Source organism: Phasianus colchicus, chromosome 6 (assembly GCF_987193195.1).
Source record: "Phasianus colchicus chromosome 6, bPhaCol1.hap1.1, whole genome shotgun sequence".
Taxonomy (NCBI): Eukaryota; Metazoa; Chordata; class Aves; order Galliformes; family Phasianidae; genus Phasianus; species Phasianus colchicus.
Window position 1 is genome coordinate 33972946 of NC_143441.1, and position 15292 is coordinate 33988237.

Consider the following 15292-nt stretch of genomic DNA (forward strand, 5'->3'; position numbering starts at 1 on the left):
TGTTTTTGCTTCCAAAAGTCACTATAAGTACTCCAGAAATGTATAAAATCCCTTAGTTTAAATGTACCATTCCTTTTCCCTCTTCCTCTGCTTTTACCTCATTCATGGCTGTTCAATAGATAATGCTTGTATATTCTTGATAATTGTGCTTCATCCTTGCTCAGCCTTCAACCACCTCCAAAAACGCAACTAAATATCTGAAAGACACAAAATTTTAAATGCACTGAACAGTGTCTGAAAATCTGTTCAAGTTGTTTCTTGAATTCCCTTTTCCCATTATGTCTATGTAGGGCAACATAGGTAGAACTCGAATTCCATATTTTACTCATTTGAAACACTTATGTGCAATATCTAATGCTGTTTTTTTTTTTTTTTTCCTAAGCACTTATTGGTTTGCTGCATATTTTCTTTGAGTGTTGTATAGATTAAAACTGACCCTGAGGAGCATAGTGGTGTTCTTTGGATGTGTATGTGGAATATAGAGGAGTTGTAGATTTTAAGGAAATTTATGTGTAGGTAATTATCACCCTAATTCATTAACTAACCATTAATTACACATGCTGATTCTGTATCTACTAAAAGAAATAGGGTTCCTATTACTTGTTAAGTATAGTGAAGGGCGTGTTGAATGTGAAGCTAGGCTTATTGAGGGGTGACTCTTGCCAGTAATTGATGAGTGGGGCAGATAGTAGTCTCAAACTAAAAAAATAAAATTCCTTTTGGATGGTCTGATAACTAAGGAAGCTAGCAGTCCTACAGACAGAAGTGACTAGAACAGCTAATGGTTGCTTTTTTATTTATTTTCATTATTTATTATAATATTTTTTATTTGATGTTACCCTTATAAGCCACTAAAGAATGTACTGACTGTGTTCAGCAGAGTTTGCTGCTTGCTAGCATTGTCATGCATTGTCACGTGTGCAATGAGGAATGTGCATTCTGTCACCTAACTTTAAAGCTGTCTTGTCTTGCTTTAGGCCTAAGGATTGTCTTCGTTCCATTATGAAGAGAGTGAACCATAAGGATCCCCATGTTGCTATGCAGGCTTTAACAGTAGGTTACTTTTAACGTAGTCCTCTTCTTTCCTAAAAAGCTGTATTACATGAACTCTTCTCTGAGTTTTAATCTTTCTTTCTTTAGCTTCTAGGAGCATGTGTATCAAACTGTGGTAAAATCTTTCATTTAGAAGTCTGTTCAAGAGACTTTGCCAGTGAAGTAAGCAATGTGTTGAATAAGGTAATGTACTGCATTGATTTATATGATTCATATAAAAGCTAAATCAGATTGATAGCTGGAGTAACATGAGGTTGGAATGTAGGACTGGAAATTTTGGGAAGAGAACACGAGGAAAAGAGGAGATTTTGAGAGAAACATAAAAGATTAGTGGGAAGACTGACTGAGAAATAGCTTTCTGACTGCCACTTCATACTACAGTTACTTGTGTATTTTGTTCATGCGTGGAATGAGATTCATTGGTGAATACCTACATTCATTTTTACATTCAATTAAAACAATAAAATACTACATACAGACGTGCAGTGAAATGGAGATGATAAAAGGCTTTTCTGTAACTTTGTATACTGTGTTTTGTGGCTAGTCCATATTGTTGAAATGCTGTTCCCAAAGGCCATTAAACATGGCACTGAAAGCTGGTGTACTCTTCTCCCTTTCTAATAAAAGGTATCACTTATTAATGTACTGTGTTTTCAAGTGTACGTATAGCTTATATTGGAAGTAGCATGAATGTATGTGAAATTAAAGAATTAAAAACAGATTCCTACATTATTTAATTTTTATTTTTCTATAGGGTCATCCAAAAGTTTGTGAAAAGCTGAAAGCCCTTATGGTGGAATGGACTGATGAATTCAAGAATGATCCACAGCTTAGTTTAATATCTGCCATGATAAAAAATCTGAAGGAGCAAGGAGTTACTTTCCCAGCTATCGGTTCTCAGGTATAGTACTACAAAAATAGTAATACAAAAAATCACAAATTCTTTTTATCCTCAGTTCTGTATTTTAGTATTTCTAGTCTTGAATACTATGCATTTGGGAAACAAAATGAAATCTTCCTTGTCTAAATAAAGCATTCATTTGAGGGCTGAAATGCTCTGGCTTTTTTTGATTTTTGTATCACAGATCACAAGATCATAGAATCAAAGAACATCCTGAGTTGGAAACTTCCATCCAGTTCCAACCCTGTGCCATGGACAAAGCTGCTCCCCACCAGCTCGGGCTGCCCAGGGCCCCATCCAACCTGAATTTGAACACGTCCAGGGATGGGGCACCCATAGCTCTCTGGGCAGCAGTGCCAGTTTCTCACTGTCCTCTGAGTAATGAATTTCCTCCTGAAATATAGATGAATACAAATCAAAATAGTGAATGTTAATACATTGTGACAGTTTTTCAATGATTTTACTTCTACATCTTTTATTTTTGGCTAGGCTGCTGAGCAGGCAAAAGCAAGTCCAGCCCTAGTTGCCAAAGATCCTGGTGCAGCAGCTAACAAGAAAGAAGAAGAAGATTTAGCTAAAGGTGAGTGCATTTCCATGCTGACTCAAAGAATTTGAAGGTAAATATCTAATAAAACGGAAACACTGTAGGAGCAGAATTTTGCTCTACAGTTGTAAAGTGTCATTTAATTTGTTATCATATTTTTACAGGAGAGGCAGAAGTTGGTTACAGTGAAACAGGAGTGGAATTATACTAAATATTTTCATAGCATTAAGTTTTCAAATCATTCTACGCGTTTATATAGGGAATTTTCATCTAGATAACTCTTCTTTTGTAGCAATTGAACTGTCGCTAAAAGAACAAAGACAACAGCAAACAACACTTTCCAGTTTGTATCCGAGCACCTCAAGCCTTTTAACAAATCACAAACATGAGGGCCGAAAGGTTCGTGCGATCTATGATTTTGAGGCTGCTGAAGACAATGAATTAACCTTTAAGGCTGGAGAACTTATAACTATCCTTGATGACAGGTAACTTGAATAGAATGCCTATTAGAAGTGTATAAGACTTAAAATCAGTCAGGAGTAATGGTGTATGCTATGTTGGAAACATACATTTGAATACAACTGCAATAAAATATGTTCATACATTAAATATTTAATTTAGTTATCTCCTAGATTTTTGATCTATGAAAGTAATTGCATAAATATTATTATATGAAGATTTCTGCATATGTGCAAATTGTGTTTATGTAAAAGTAGTATAAATGCCTTGTATGGTGCAGGTTGGAAAATTCCTTGTGAGTATGGGTTTTTAATTTTTACTTTTTAAAATCTTGCAGTGATCCGAATTGGTGGAAAGGTGAAACTCATCAGGGTATAGGACTGTTTCCATCTAATTTTGTTACAGCTGATCTTTCTGCTGAGCCAGAAATGAGTAAGTAACTTTATGTTTATGTATGTGTGTTAAGCCTTGCCTTGGCTCATGCAATGTATCTGTAGTTGTACACGATCCATGTTTGCTTTCCTTTATGATAAAGTCACAAGTTCATGTCATATTCATGGTAAAACTGAAGAGTTCTTACTATGCTCTCACTGTCCTATCTTCGTATGCCAGTCCATGGCTACCCACGCTGGTATCTGTTGAAAAACAGGATGCTACCTACAGTTTACAAGTCATTAGCTTCCTTGAGACTCATTTAACAATTTACTGACAGAGAAAATTTGTAAAAATTAAAAACAAAAAAAACCCCCAAACCAGCAGTTTATTCCCTAATTATCTTTTTACCTGGTTGCAATGGTAAATATTTATAAGAAAAAACTGAAGGCCTCTGGTCAGTTAGTGATATTTGTCTGAGAAGGAAATTTGACAACTTTCAGTTCTATACTTTACTCTGGGAAAAAGAGAACAGTTTTGTTGTAGATGATTTTCCCAGTTTTGTCTTAAGTTTAACTCATAAGCCCTATTTCTTCCAATATCTCTCTTAGTGTGTTTTCTTGATGGCTTACTAATAAGTGTTATATAGACGGAGACTACAACAAAGGCATTTACTTTCTAAAATGTGCTTCCATTGGCCTTATATGAATTGATTTTATTTATTTATTTATTGTAAATTGGTTTGTGTATGAAAATACTTTGTCCTTCAAATGTCAAAATAATTTTTATGTTTTTCACAGTTTCAGATGCAAAGATCTGCAGATGTAACATGCTAGCTCTGTAGTATTGCCCTTGTTTTGTTTATTTTATAAAATAAGAGCTGCCTATTTATCTTACAGTGAAAGCTGAGAAGAAAACAGTGCAGTTCAGTGATGAAGTTCAAGTAGAAACAATAGAACCTGAGCCTGAACCAGTTTATATTGATGAAGTAAGTGTGAAACAAATACTGATTTTTTCAACATCTGTTACACTTTAACTTGTGATGTTTAACCCTTTCATCCTGTATCTCAAAAGCAATTTGGACTATCAAGAGAATGTAGCCAAAAAGAATGAGGGGAAAAGTTGATTATCTGCAGTGCTCTAATGTGCTAATGTATCTTGAAGTTCTTAGGAATTTATGAAACTGAATTTGGAGACTTTGTTCAATTCAGGGCCCTGCTTCAGGACTGTATGGGTGTTTACATGCAAACTAGGTGCTTGGTGTGGAGTGATGCATTTGCTCTAAAGTTGCGCTTTAAGTACTTTGAGATACCTCAGATACACCCATTTGAAGTGGTGTCTTAGATTTGTTTCCAATATAACACCACTGTTTTCCCCCCCTCTGAAATATCTTTTTCCTCCTCTGAAAACTTGTTATTCTAAGTAATACTTAATAAGATTCACATGATTTCAGCTCAGTCTGAAATCATGCAGAGTACCCAGGAGCCCCTCAGACCAGGCTGTTTTTCCCCACCTTTTTCTCTTTCCAAGAGAGAGAGATCTGTTCAGAATTTTTCCCTTTTTCTCCCATGACCTTCTATGTCTTTCTCAACTTTTCTGTCATTGTTTTGTGAAATAAAAATTTAGTTACTGCCTCCCTAACATCCTATTTATCTTGCCTCATCTATCCCTTTCTCAAATACTTTTCCTCCTAAGAGATATCTGTAAGTTTTTACTGTGCAGAAATGGCTTATCTTGTGCCTTGGGGTGTTGAGGTGCCTTCCAGCTTTGTCGTCTTTGATTCCATTTTGTTTTATATTTAAACTTGCTATAGTATAATCTTTTAAGGAAATAGTTAATTTGGCTTCTTTCCCAGAGTTCAGAGGAAAAAGGCCTGGTTTTTAGTTTCCTTTATGATGCTGCCTGTGTAACTGCCCTGTTAAAGGCTATTTATTTGATACACTCAGCTAAGAAGTAATTACTAATTATTTATAAGTAATGGTTGGTTAAGCACTATAGTTTACAGCAAGACATACTTTTTGAAAAGTTCATACATTTTAATTTTTTTCCCCTTGGTGTACATAAAAATTGTATTAACCTATTTAAATGGGTTAATCAGCAATGTAAAATACTGAATTAAACCATACAACCCCTCTTAATATCATCTTAAAAAAAAAAAAAACCCTTCCATGTGTATTAATAATGCCATTGTTTATGTGCTAATAGACAGCATGCACAAACAAAATGTGTGCATTTTTCCAGTAAATGTAGTTGAAGTACCCATGTCTTTGTTTAAAGTACTCAGTGTTTTCTGTCAAAACATTTGCACTAATCCCACTAGGTGGTAGTGTTGCATACGTAATAAGTAGAGGAGACCCAGAAACTCTCCTGAAAATACTGTTTAGAAGGACTTTAGAATTAAAGGAGTATACTGCACATTAAGGAGTATACTGCACATTACACTTGTTACTAACATTTGTTTTTAATCATTTTGCTCTTCCTTATTCAAACATCTTCTTTCCTGTAAAATAGCATATGTGATTTGTGTTTCCTTAAAGCTGAAAGTGCTAATTCTTCCCTGTTCTGTCCACACTAATTACACAACTTATGTTCTAGGATAAAATGGACCAGCTCCTGCAGATGTTGCAGAGTGCAGATCCAACTGATGACCAGCCAGACCTCCCAGAATTACTTCATCTTGAGGGTAAGAGAATCTCAGTTTTGTTACTTTCATCTTCAGTAAATACCCAAATCAAAACAAATTGAAACTTAGCTGAGATTACTTCATATGTACAACACGATCCTGCCTGAAGAAAGTCCTTGAGCCTTAACTGTCATCTTCTTTCCTATTTCCCGAAGTGCAAAATTTTTATGTAAAGAAAGTCTGCTCTTTCAATGAAACTGCATTCGAGCTTTTTTCACTTTTCAAGACCTGTGAATACTTGATTCAGTATTCTCAGTTTTTTTTCCCTCATGGAGTGGCGCAGCTTGAGTTCTTCCATGAGAGGAAGAAAAATACTACTGGGACTTAGAATAGACCTCTGGTTGTCCTACTTGCTTTTCACCTGCATTCATGTTTCTGTTGGATTGTGTTGTTAAGAAATACCTTATAGAATACTACAAATATCTTAAGTAGTCCTTTACACTCAGATTTATTCAGAATACCTCTCAAAGAGGCATTACAGACTATTCTGCCTGGGCTGATAAATGCAACAAAGGCTTTAAAAGGGAAGTTTGGAGAAGGAAGTAAAGAAACTTACCACGGAACAAAATGTTGGTTTAAATTTACAATCCAGATGGGAACAGACTTTGTTAAGAAAATGGCATATTCTGAATGAATCTAGATATCTGGAGCATGACTGTGCACTTTGCATGTAGATTTTTCAGCTATGAATAAAATAGGATACTCTCTAAGTTCTTATTAGCTGCTTAAGTTTACCAGCTGATCCTGATTTATGTGACATCTTTGTTCCGATCAGGAGATCTTTTATATGCATTTTCAGTATGAAGTGTAAAATTGCAGAAGTGATGCCTCCATCTGAAGTCAAAAGTGCCATTGCTGATTTTATCAACTTCATAAGGGAAATTCAACATCCTCTTACGAACCTCACTTGCCTCTTGAACCCAGAAAAAGTTTTTGTTACTGGATGTTCAGGATTCTGATGTTTTGTAATTTTTTTTGTTTGTTTTTCTGCAGTCTTATTTATTTACCAAATGAGACTGAGATATTGCTTATTAAGCACATCTCCCAGTTATTAAATAGTTCATTGCTTGGAGAGGAAGGCAAGTTTTGCATTCTAAAGCAGAGCTTGGCAGTAGTATCCCATTTCAGCTACCTATCCTATTTACTTTACATTTGACAGAATTTGTCTTTCGCTTAGCTAATTGTGCTTTGCACGACGTTGAGGGCATGCTTTTGTTTTAATGTTCTTCCATTCTACTTCTGGTAGATTTTTCTTTGTGTTGGTTTTTACATGCAATGTCTTAGTGGTTTGTAAAAACCTTACTCGACAGGATCTCCCTCATCCAGTTAGGATTCCAGTGAAAGAGCAATGTGCTGTGTCTTTGATGTGCAGGATTTGAACCACTGCAATCTGTTTTCCCCTTAATTGTTTTCATAGTTGATCTCCTTGTGGAGATCAACTTCTTATTGCACTAATCTTAATTTTTCTTTCCTTTTTGCTTTTTTCTTTTTTTTGTTTCTTCTTTTTGATTTTCACTTGCACATTTTTATCTGATAATTTTCTTAAAGCTATTTTCTTACTGGGTGCACAGAAATCTTAATTACTCTGATGATATTTTAATGTTCTTCTTTTCTAGCAATGTGCCACCAGATGGGACCCCTCATAGATGAAAAATTAAAAGATATAGACAGGTAAAAAAGTACATATGTGTTTTGACTTAAGACTCATTCTTAGAAATATGAGTGTTGCTACTCAGTGATAATTCTAATTGTTTCTGTGAATACTTGCAAAGAAAATAGGTGTATTTACTAGTAGCTGTGAGGAGGTCTGAAGGATTTCTTTTCCCTGGTTGCATCATATGTTATAGTATTCTGTTGTTTGACATTATGACACTTAGCAGACATCACTTCACAGGTAGCAGGAGTATATTGCTTATCTCCCCTTGTGAAAGTTGCCCTATATTGTCTGTTCTGTATTGAAGATATCCAAACTGTAGAATAAACCATGTTATGTATTTTGTAGGAAACATTCGGAACTTTCAGAGCTCAATGTTAAAGCAATGGAGGCTCTTTCTTTGTATAACAAATTGATGAATGAAGACCCAATGTATTCCATGTATGCAAAGCTACAAAACCAACAGTATTATATGCAGTCATCCGGTGTTTCTGGCTCTCAGGTATGTACATAAACTTTAATAGCTGTTGACATTATCAAGCATATACTAAGCTGCATTTGACTTGCTCAAATTTTACTCAAGTATTTTATTTGCAATATACTTATGTATGTTACTGGAATAAACATATACTGAAAATTGATTGATTTTGAAACTGCAAGTTCTATATAAAATATGGTGAGATGTGCTGGTTACCAAGAGGTGTGTATTTTCTCTTTTTGCGCTCCTGCTGCTGCTCCCTCCTCCCCAGGACCTGGCAACCTGTGTATGGTCTACAGTGCATTAATAAAATCATCTTGCTCCCTTAGAAATATTCTCAGTGAACAAGAAGTTCTTTCTCTCAGCACATTATAAGACTAGAATATTCTGTGTTTTCAGCTGCAAGCTTTAGAGATATTCCTTTTACCAGTTTTAACGATTCCAGTTCTTTTCTGCTCAAATAGTTTAGGTCAAGGAAAAAGTCATACATAAAAATAAGCAGCAGAAAAATTAAAGCTTATTAGGCCTTTGTATTGCTGGCCAAAGATCAATCTTTGGTCGTCTGAGGTTCATGGATCTTAAGGGCTGTCTATCACTGACTTATGTGAACTCAGTTATGTATGAGACCTCACAGTTTCTTCTAGTAATTTTTGTTCAGCCAATAATTCAGGACTGAACAGTAGTGTAGGTTTTAAAAATGTGCTCGTGATTTAGAATATAGCTGAAATATCTTCTGTCTACTCTAACTAGTTACAAAACTGTACCATATTCTCAATAGAAAATAAGACCTCAAGACCTCATTTTGCCCTCAAACAAATTCACAATAGCACTTTCAACATTTACTTGCTTGAAATTGTATGTTGTCTAAGGATAGAAAAATAATACACTCTTGACTGTCTGTTTTAATGGCTCTAACTTACTGGAAGTTCTGTGGGCATCAAAAACTACTCTTCCTTGGACTGCTGCTTGTTACACAACATCCTCAGTATTGTCATTCAATGATAGTAGTTGTAGTTAGCATGAGTGATAGTCATTGAAATAAAATGTGGAATACAAGCCATCCAGTAAACTGCCTGTCTTTTTTGACAGTTCTGGAGTGTGAGGATAGCAATGTAAATAGTCCTTTGAAAATCTAGTTATTTTTTCATACTGCATCACCGAATGGAAGACAATATCAGCTAGCTTTTATTAACGTATCTGTAGGGAAAAGGTTCAAGAAAATGTCTTTACGTTCTTTAGTCAGATTTTAACTTCCAAAATTTTGCTTTATTTTATCCTTACTATTCCTTTATTTAACTTTCTAGGTTTATCCAGGGCAACCTCAAGGTAACGCATATTTGGTGGCAGGGAGTGCACAGATGGGCCACATTCAAGGCTATAATCTTCCTCCTGAACAACTCTCTTCTCTCAGCCAAGGCACGGTTACTCCATCTGCCAGTTCAGTACTACCTGGTCAGCCTGCACAAACGTCATACACAAAGTAATTTTAAGTATTTTCCTACTTAAGCTTAAATCAGTGTAAATATAAAAGACCACAGATGATATTTTAAGGAGAAAAATTGTCTTTTAGAAGTGTAATTTTAATCACAACTGAAGTCTACTTTAATTAGTAGCAATTAATTGCAGTGGTGCTTTCTACTGGTGGCATGTGTTTTGTCAAAATTTCTGACAAATTTCAAACATTTCTATGTGTTGGTATGTGTCGGTGGATATTTATATACATAGATATACACACATATTTCTATATTTGTATAAAGATCATATATATATGGATGTTTAATGATGAAAATCATCTGCTGCTCTGTCTTGTGTTATTTCTGAGAAGGTGTAGATCACATCATACTAGCTTCAGAATTCTGCTCCTTTTGAGAATGAAGTGCATGGGCTTAGAATACTCAGTAAGACTACTGAGTGGCTGTTACAGCAAGAAACAGAAAATGGATGGAGTTCCAGGTTGCACATTTAAAATATAATATAGATTCAGTCTAATCAAAAAAGTGGTATTTAAGTCTGAGGAGTGCATTTTAATTGGGATATTCATTGTCTACAAATTTAAATATGCAACTGTCCAGAGCTAGGAGGTAGCCTTTTCTATGTGTTTTTATTATAGCACAGTTAAAGCAATAAAGGTTATTAACATAACTTTCTGTTTGTAAAATGTTTTTAAACTGACATTTAAGTTTTCATTTTCTTTTATTTTTCAGTGCAATGGTTGGCTCTGTTGCTGGAAATACTTACTCTAACCAGGCTTCAGTGTATAGTCCACCACCTGCTGCTGTTGATGTTGCTGCTTATCAGAATGCTGGAACTAATATGTCGCAGGTGCCAAACTATAACTTAGCATCTACACCTCTGCCACAGACAGCAGGCAGCCAACAAGCACCTCCACAGCAAACACAGCCTCCACCTACTCAACAGCCACAGCATAGCTATTCACAGAAGGCTCTGCTATAGGATCCGGGACTTCTGATTCCTAATCTTCTTTAACCTCTGCTAAAAGCAGTTGACAGTGCTTTGAGTTTCTTCCTTTAATCTCTTAAACTTTGTTTATCTTCAGCTTAATAAGAATCTATCTTGGTGAACAAGTTCAATTTGCACTGACTTTTTAGGATTTTTTTTTTTAATTTTGCAGAGGAATGGATATATTTAGAACACTTAATTCCTTTTAAAACGGCTAAAAATTGGTACAAGATTATTTATGTATGGTAAAATTGGCTAGTCTGTGAAAACCTCAACACTTGCAAACTGTTGTGGCATATATGTTATGTACATATAGTGTGTGATTGCAGTAGTGACCATTACGTATAGCTATGGTGATCATGTGAATATATTTAACACAATGTTAAAAAATAATTTACATAACTATTTTATTTTAATCATGAACTGACAACCATGTTTCATAGTTTTATCTAGTTTTATGACAGATGTGATGTCTTTTTCCAATACAGGACAAGTGGTAACTCTGCATATCATGGTTACACTTACAGATTAAGGTCTATACATGAATTCCAAACTTATCCAAGTCTAGGTTTCATTACTTCCTGAATTGAACACAAGTGTGTCATGACTATTAGATGGCTTTATCTACCAAAGCAAACTAGACAGCTAGTAAATGATCTGGGGGATGATAACAACAAGTTGTGATTCTGCTTCACATACAATTAATAACCTAAAACTACTATTCAGAGGCTGCTAAACATATCATGGGACCACGCAACAGATCAGGATCTTGCATTTTGTCATGAAAAGCACATAATTTATTTTTTTCCAAGTCGATTTTTTTATAATGACAACGAGAACTGTATTCTATGTGTGTTGGTAGAGAGTACACCAAAGACAGAGAGAAATTGAATTGGAGGAGAAATGGTGGAGTTATAAACTGGAACGTGCAACATGAATAACACAACTTCATTCAAGTCTTCTTAATTAGAGAATTAATGGAGAATTATGTACATTTAAATCACTTTGCTGAAGAACCTTCAGGGCTTTATTTGATCTCTTGTGGCCTTGCTTAGCAATTTGTTCTATTTACTGTTTTTACACAAACACTTCTGCCTTAAACATCTGTTAATTTTTCAATTTCCAGCTGTTCTGCCAGTTAAGTTTATTAGTCCTTCTATAGTGTGAATAGATAAGGCCTCTTAATTTTGTTGACTTTCAAATTACTTTGAATTTTCTTCTGCAGCAACGTGCATTATTTGGAACCCTTGCATTTCTTAGAAACGTAACCAGGTGGTTTTTTTTGAGGCATAATATTTCCTTTCTGCAGTTGTGGTGCTGCAAAAGGATTTTGGTAATGGAAATGGAATTTTGTTATGCCTGATCAGACTTACTTGTACAAGAATTGGTGTTACTTTGCATTCTGGTTTCCTCTTACCTTTTCTGATGACTCTCATTCCAGTTAGAGCAATACTAGGTGGCTTCAGCATCAAAGCTGTGTTTCTGGTCTCGTTAATGTATGTGCCAGAAATTGTTTGCTTTTGTGTACTGTATTTTAGTGTGATGCTTCTGGAATTAAATGTTGCAATTGTTCATTATAATGTAAATTAACCTCGGTAATCCCTTATACTCCTGCTCTGTATGTTACTTAACAAATCTTTGTTTCACCTGTTTAGTAGAGCTGGTGTTCTGCCTCTTAATCCTTTTGGATGGCTGATTTGCCTAACTTTGTAGCCAGAGTGGTTACAAAACGTGGCCCCGATGTGTTCCAGTTGGTGATTTTCTAGCCAGAACAGGTTGTTTCAATACTGGAATGTTCATGTTTTGTTTGGTTTTTTTCTTTCTCCAGAATTCTTAAGCACGCTCACAGACTGTTTGTATTTGGTGTTAGCACAAAAGTCTGTGGAATTTGGAAGGTAACACTAAGAACTACAAAAAAAAAAAAGGGGGGGGTGGGGAGATAAAATTCCAAGGATTTGTATAATAGATCATTTTTAATAGATTGAAGAGTGGTTTTTTGTAGAAAGGACATGTAGTGTCATTTAGATAGTGTTCTCTGCATGCTTTAGCTGTCTTACTGAGAAGCAGAGAAGCAGTATTTAGAAGTGTGCAATTTCTACCAGAAGTGTAAATAACCTCCTACTCCATACTCCTTGTGCCCTGATTCAAGGAGGAGCATAAAGCATTGAGATAGCCCAGCTGACTTGAACAATTCACATTCCTAGTCTTTCATGGATCAGTTAACTTAAAAAAAAAAAAAAAAAAAAAAAAAAAAAAAAAAAGTTTTCTTTGACCACAATTGGTGCTGATTTTAGGTTCAGTCTTAGCATCCCAATTTATTTTTTCATTTCAGATGCAGTTTTCAGACCAAGCTGATTTTGGAGCTGTATTGCTTCATGGTTGTTTTGTTTCATTAACCAGGAATTATTATTTTGCCTTCTCACATGGTTGCATCCCTTGATTTACTGCTTTTCAGTTACACTTCCTCCTACTTTGCTACATGCTGTCACTGCACTAATTCCTTCACTTATCCTCTAACTGGTATTCAGCAATTATATTTCAATTCACCTTTCAGTCAGTTTAGTATCATCTGCCTGAAGATGTCATTGCTGGTTTTCCCTGATGTGATCTGTTCAGTTTCCTTATTTATGCATTGTTTTGATGAATTTCATGTATATTCTGTCTTACTATGGTATTGAACACTGAATATGGGTGAGAGAGGGAAAGAACATGTACAGCTGCTGTGTGGAAAAGCTTCTTAGCAAAGAACTTAAGTTTCAAGAAGTTAATCTGTCTGAAAGTTCAGAATCCCTGGAAATGACACATCATTTTTGTTCTAACAGAACACCTAATTTTTGAATGTAAATTGACAATGAAAGGCTGAAGTCTTTTCACTGCATTTCGTATAACCCTTTGTTGTTTAACGTTTTTATTAAGGAATACAGAAATGTTAATTAATGTCAGAAGGGGTATTGTAGTGGCTTGGTTTTCATGAACTGGAGCAAAATCTGAAAAGTGCCTTCTGTGCATTTCTCAGCTAAAAACAAAATTTGTTTACTTGTGTGTATCATTTCAATTTATGTGGACGTAACACAGATGTAAAGATTTACTGTAAAGCATCCCAGGAAGAATACTGAGGTCAGCGTGTTAAAATTTGATTTGCTACACTGATGTTATGGCAGTATATTCAGGAGTTTGCAGTTGAAACATCAGCTGCCACATATTTACCCACTTATGTTTAGTAACTGTTACCTGTGTAGATGTGTGTTTAATGTCAGAAGACAGAATACCTGTACAGCAGTAAAACAACCATGAAGAACAAGATAGAAGTATCTACTTAGCAGGTGTGGAGCAGCATATTGCCCTCCTACAGTGACTCTTCAGAAGTTTTGAAGGGGGACCTGAAATGAATTTGAGTAACCAGAACTTCATATGATTTTGTCAGATTGCTAATGCTTAGATAAGAGGAAATAAATCCGCTTTTAATAGCATGGACATATTTTGCTGATCAAATCTAGGCTGCTATTATAGTTCTCTGATTTCATCTAGATGACAGGAACATCAGATTTACACTGGAGAACTGCTTAATACCTCATTCTCCGATTAATTTTTTTTAGTATTTTCTCTAATATCACTTACCTTTATTTTTTCACTCTCATTTCAAAGGTTTCTGTGCAGTCTTCACTTGTGAGGGTCTTACTTTATTCCTTGTCTGGTGGGTTTCACAGACTGAATAGAAAAGAATGTCTCTAATTACCGTGGCTACAATGGCATTTTGAATTACGTATCTGCAGTTTCCTGTGGAGAAGATGCACACGTTGGTTTTGAATAATAAGGGAGCATAATTTTTCCATTTAAAAATCAAGAGGAGTTTTTTCAAAAAAAAAAAAAAGCAAAATAAAATCTACAAAAATGTCCACTGTTAGAAGGCAGGCGGAATCATTTTGTATTCTTCTATTCCATGTTAATAAAGCCAACCAACTTCACACTACAGGTACTCCTTTTTCCTTTTCAGCTGCAATGAAGAATATTGACTTTGATGTGTATGCTATCCAACACCATAGTAAAACTTTGGAAGGCCCTGAAATTTGAACTTTTTGCTTCAATATGTAAAAACACTATGTAAGCCCTTAGAAGCCTTGTTTCTGGAGTTAGGATATTTGTATTTAAAAACATTCCATTTGCTACTATATATAGCTGCAGATCAATTTTCATGCTGCTACCTTAGCAAAAGGTAGGAGTTTTTGTTCCTCTCACCTGCATGTGCTTCTGGAAATCCAAATAATTTCTGTCTTTGTCATGAAAAAGAAAAGGAGCCTGCTGAAGTCTCTTCTGGTTGTAATAAAGTGTACACAGTAGCAAAGTACATTTTTGGTTTGTTTTGTTTTGATGCTCCCTTTGATGTTGGCATATGTATATATTTAGATATACTGCACTGTTGTACAAGAATTGTTTTAGTAAATAACACTATTTGTAAAAACTGTTAATTGTTTTTGGTATGAATGCAAAATATTAAAGTTGGAGTATTTAGTTCATTATGTTGCAAACTCAATTCATAAATTGCAGGGAAGAGCGATAAGAGAAAGGACTCGGATGCCGTGGGCAAAGTGTGTTGAAAGTACTCTGAAGACAAACGTTCTGATTTCTTGGGGAGTCAGCTGTTGGTTTTCTGCTGTGTTTTGCTGCTGCTGTTGTATGGCACTTGCATG

At 35.2% G+C, this 15292-nt stretch overlaps 1 protein-coding gene across 3 annotated transcripts in view; it reads left to right on the forward strand.

The window, feature by feature from the left end:
• STAM (signal transducing adaptor molecule) overlaps positions 1 to 14481 on the forward strand; it is a 33060-nt gene extending 18579 nt beyond the window's left edge. For all 3 annotated transcript variants that reach the window (XM_031614318.2, XM_031614319.2, XM_090142884.1), the window contains exons 3-14: positions 978 to 1053; positions 1141 to 1236; positions 1808 to 1954; positions 2444 to 2534; positions 2791 to 2983; positions 3295 to 3389; positions 4229 to 4317; positions 5925 to 6012; positions 7629 to 7683; positions 8015 to 8168; positions 9449 to 9624; positions 10349 to 14481. In XM_031614318.2, the coding sequence (XP_031470178.1) occupies positions 978 to 1053; positions 1141 to 1236; positions 1808 to 1954; positions 2444 to 2534; positions 2791 to 2983; positions 3295 to 3389; positions 4229 to 4317; positions 5925 to 6012; positions 7629 to 7683; positions 8015 to 8168; positions 9449 to 9624; positions 10349 to 10598 (1510 nt within the window). In that variant the 3' untranslated portion in view covers positions 10599 to 14481. The remainder of the gene's footprint in view (positions 1 to 977; positions 1054 to 1140; positions 1237 to 1807; positions 1955 to 2443; positions 2535 to 2790; positions 2984 to 3294; positions 3390 to 4228; positions 4318 to 5924; positions 6013 to 7628; positions 7684 to 8014; positions 8169 to 9448; positions 9625 to 10348) is intronic.
• The last annotated feature ends 811 nt before the right edge of the window (positions 14482 to 15292 follow it).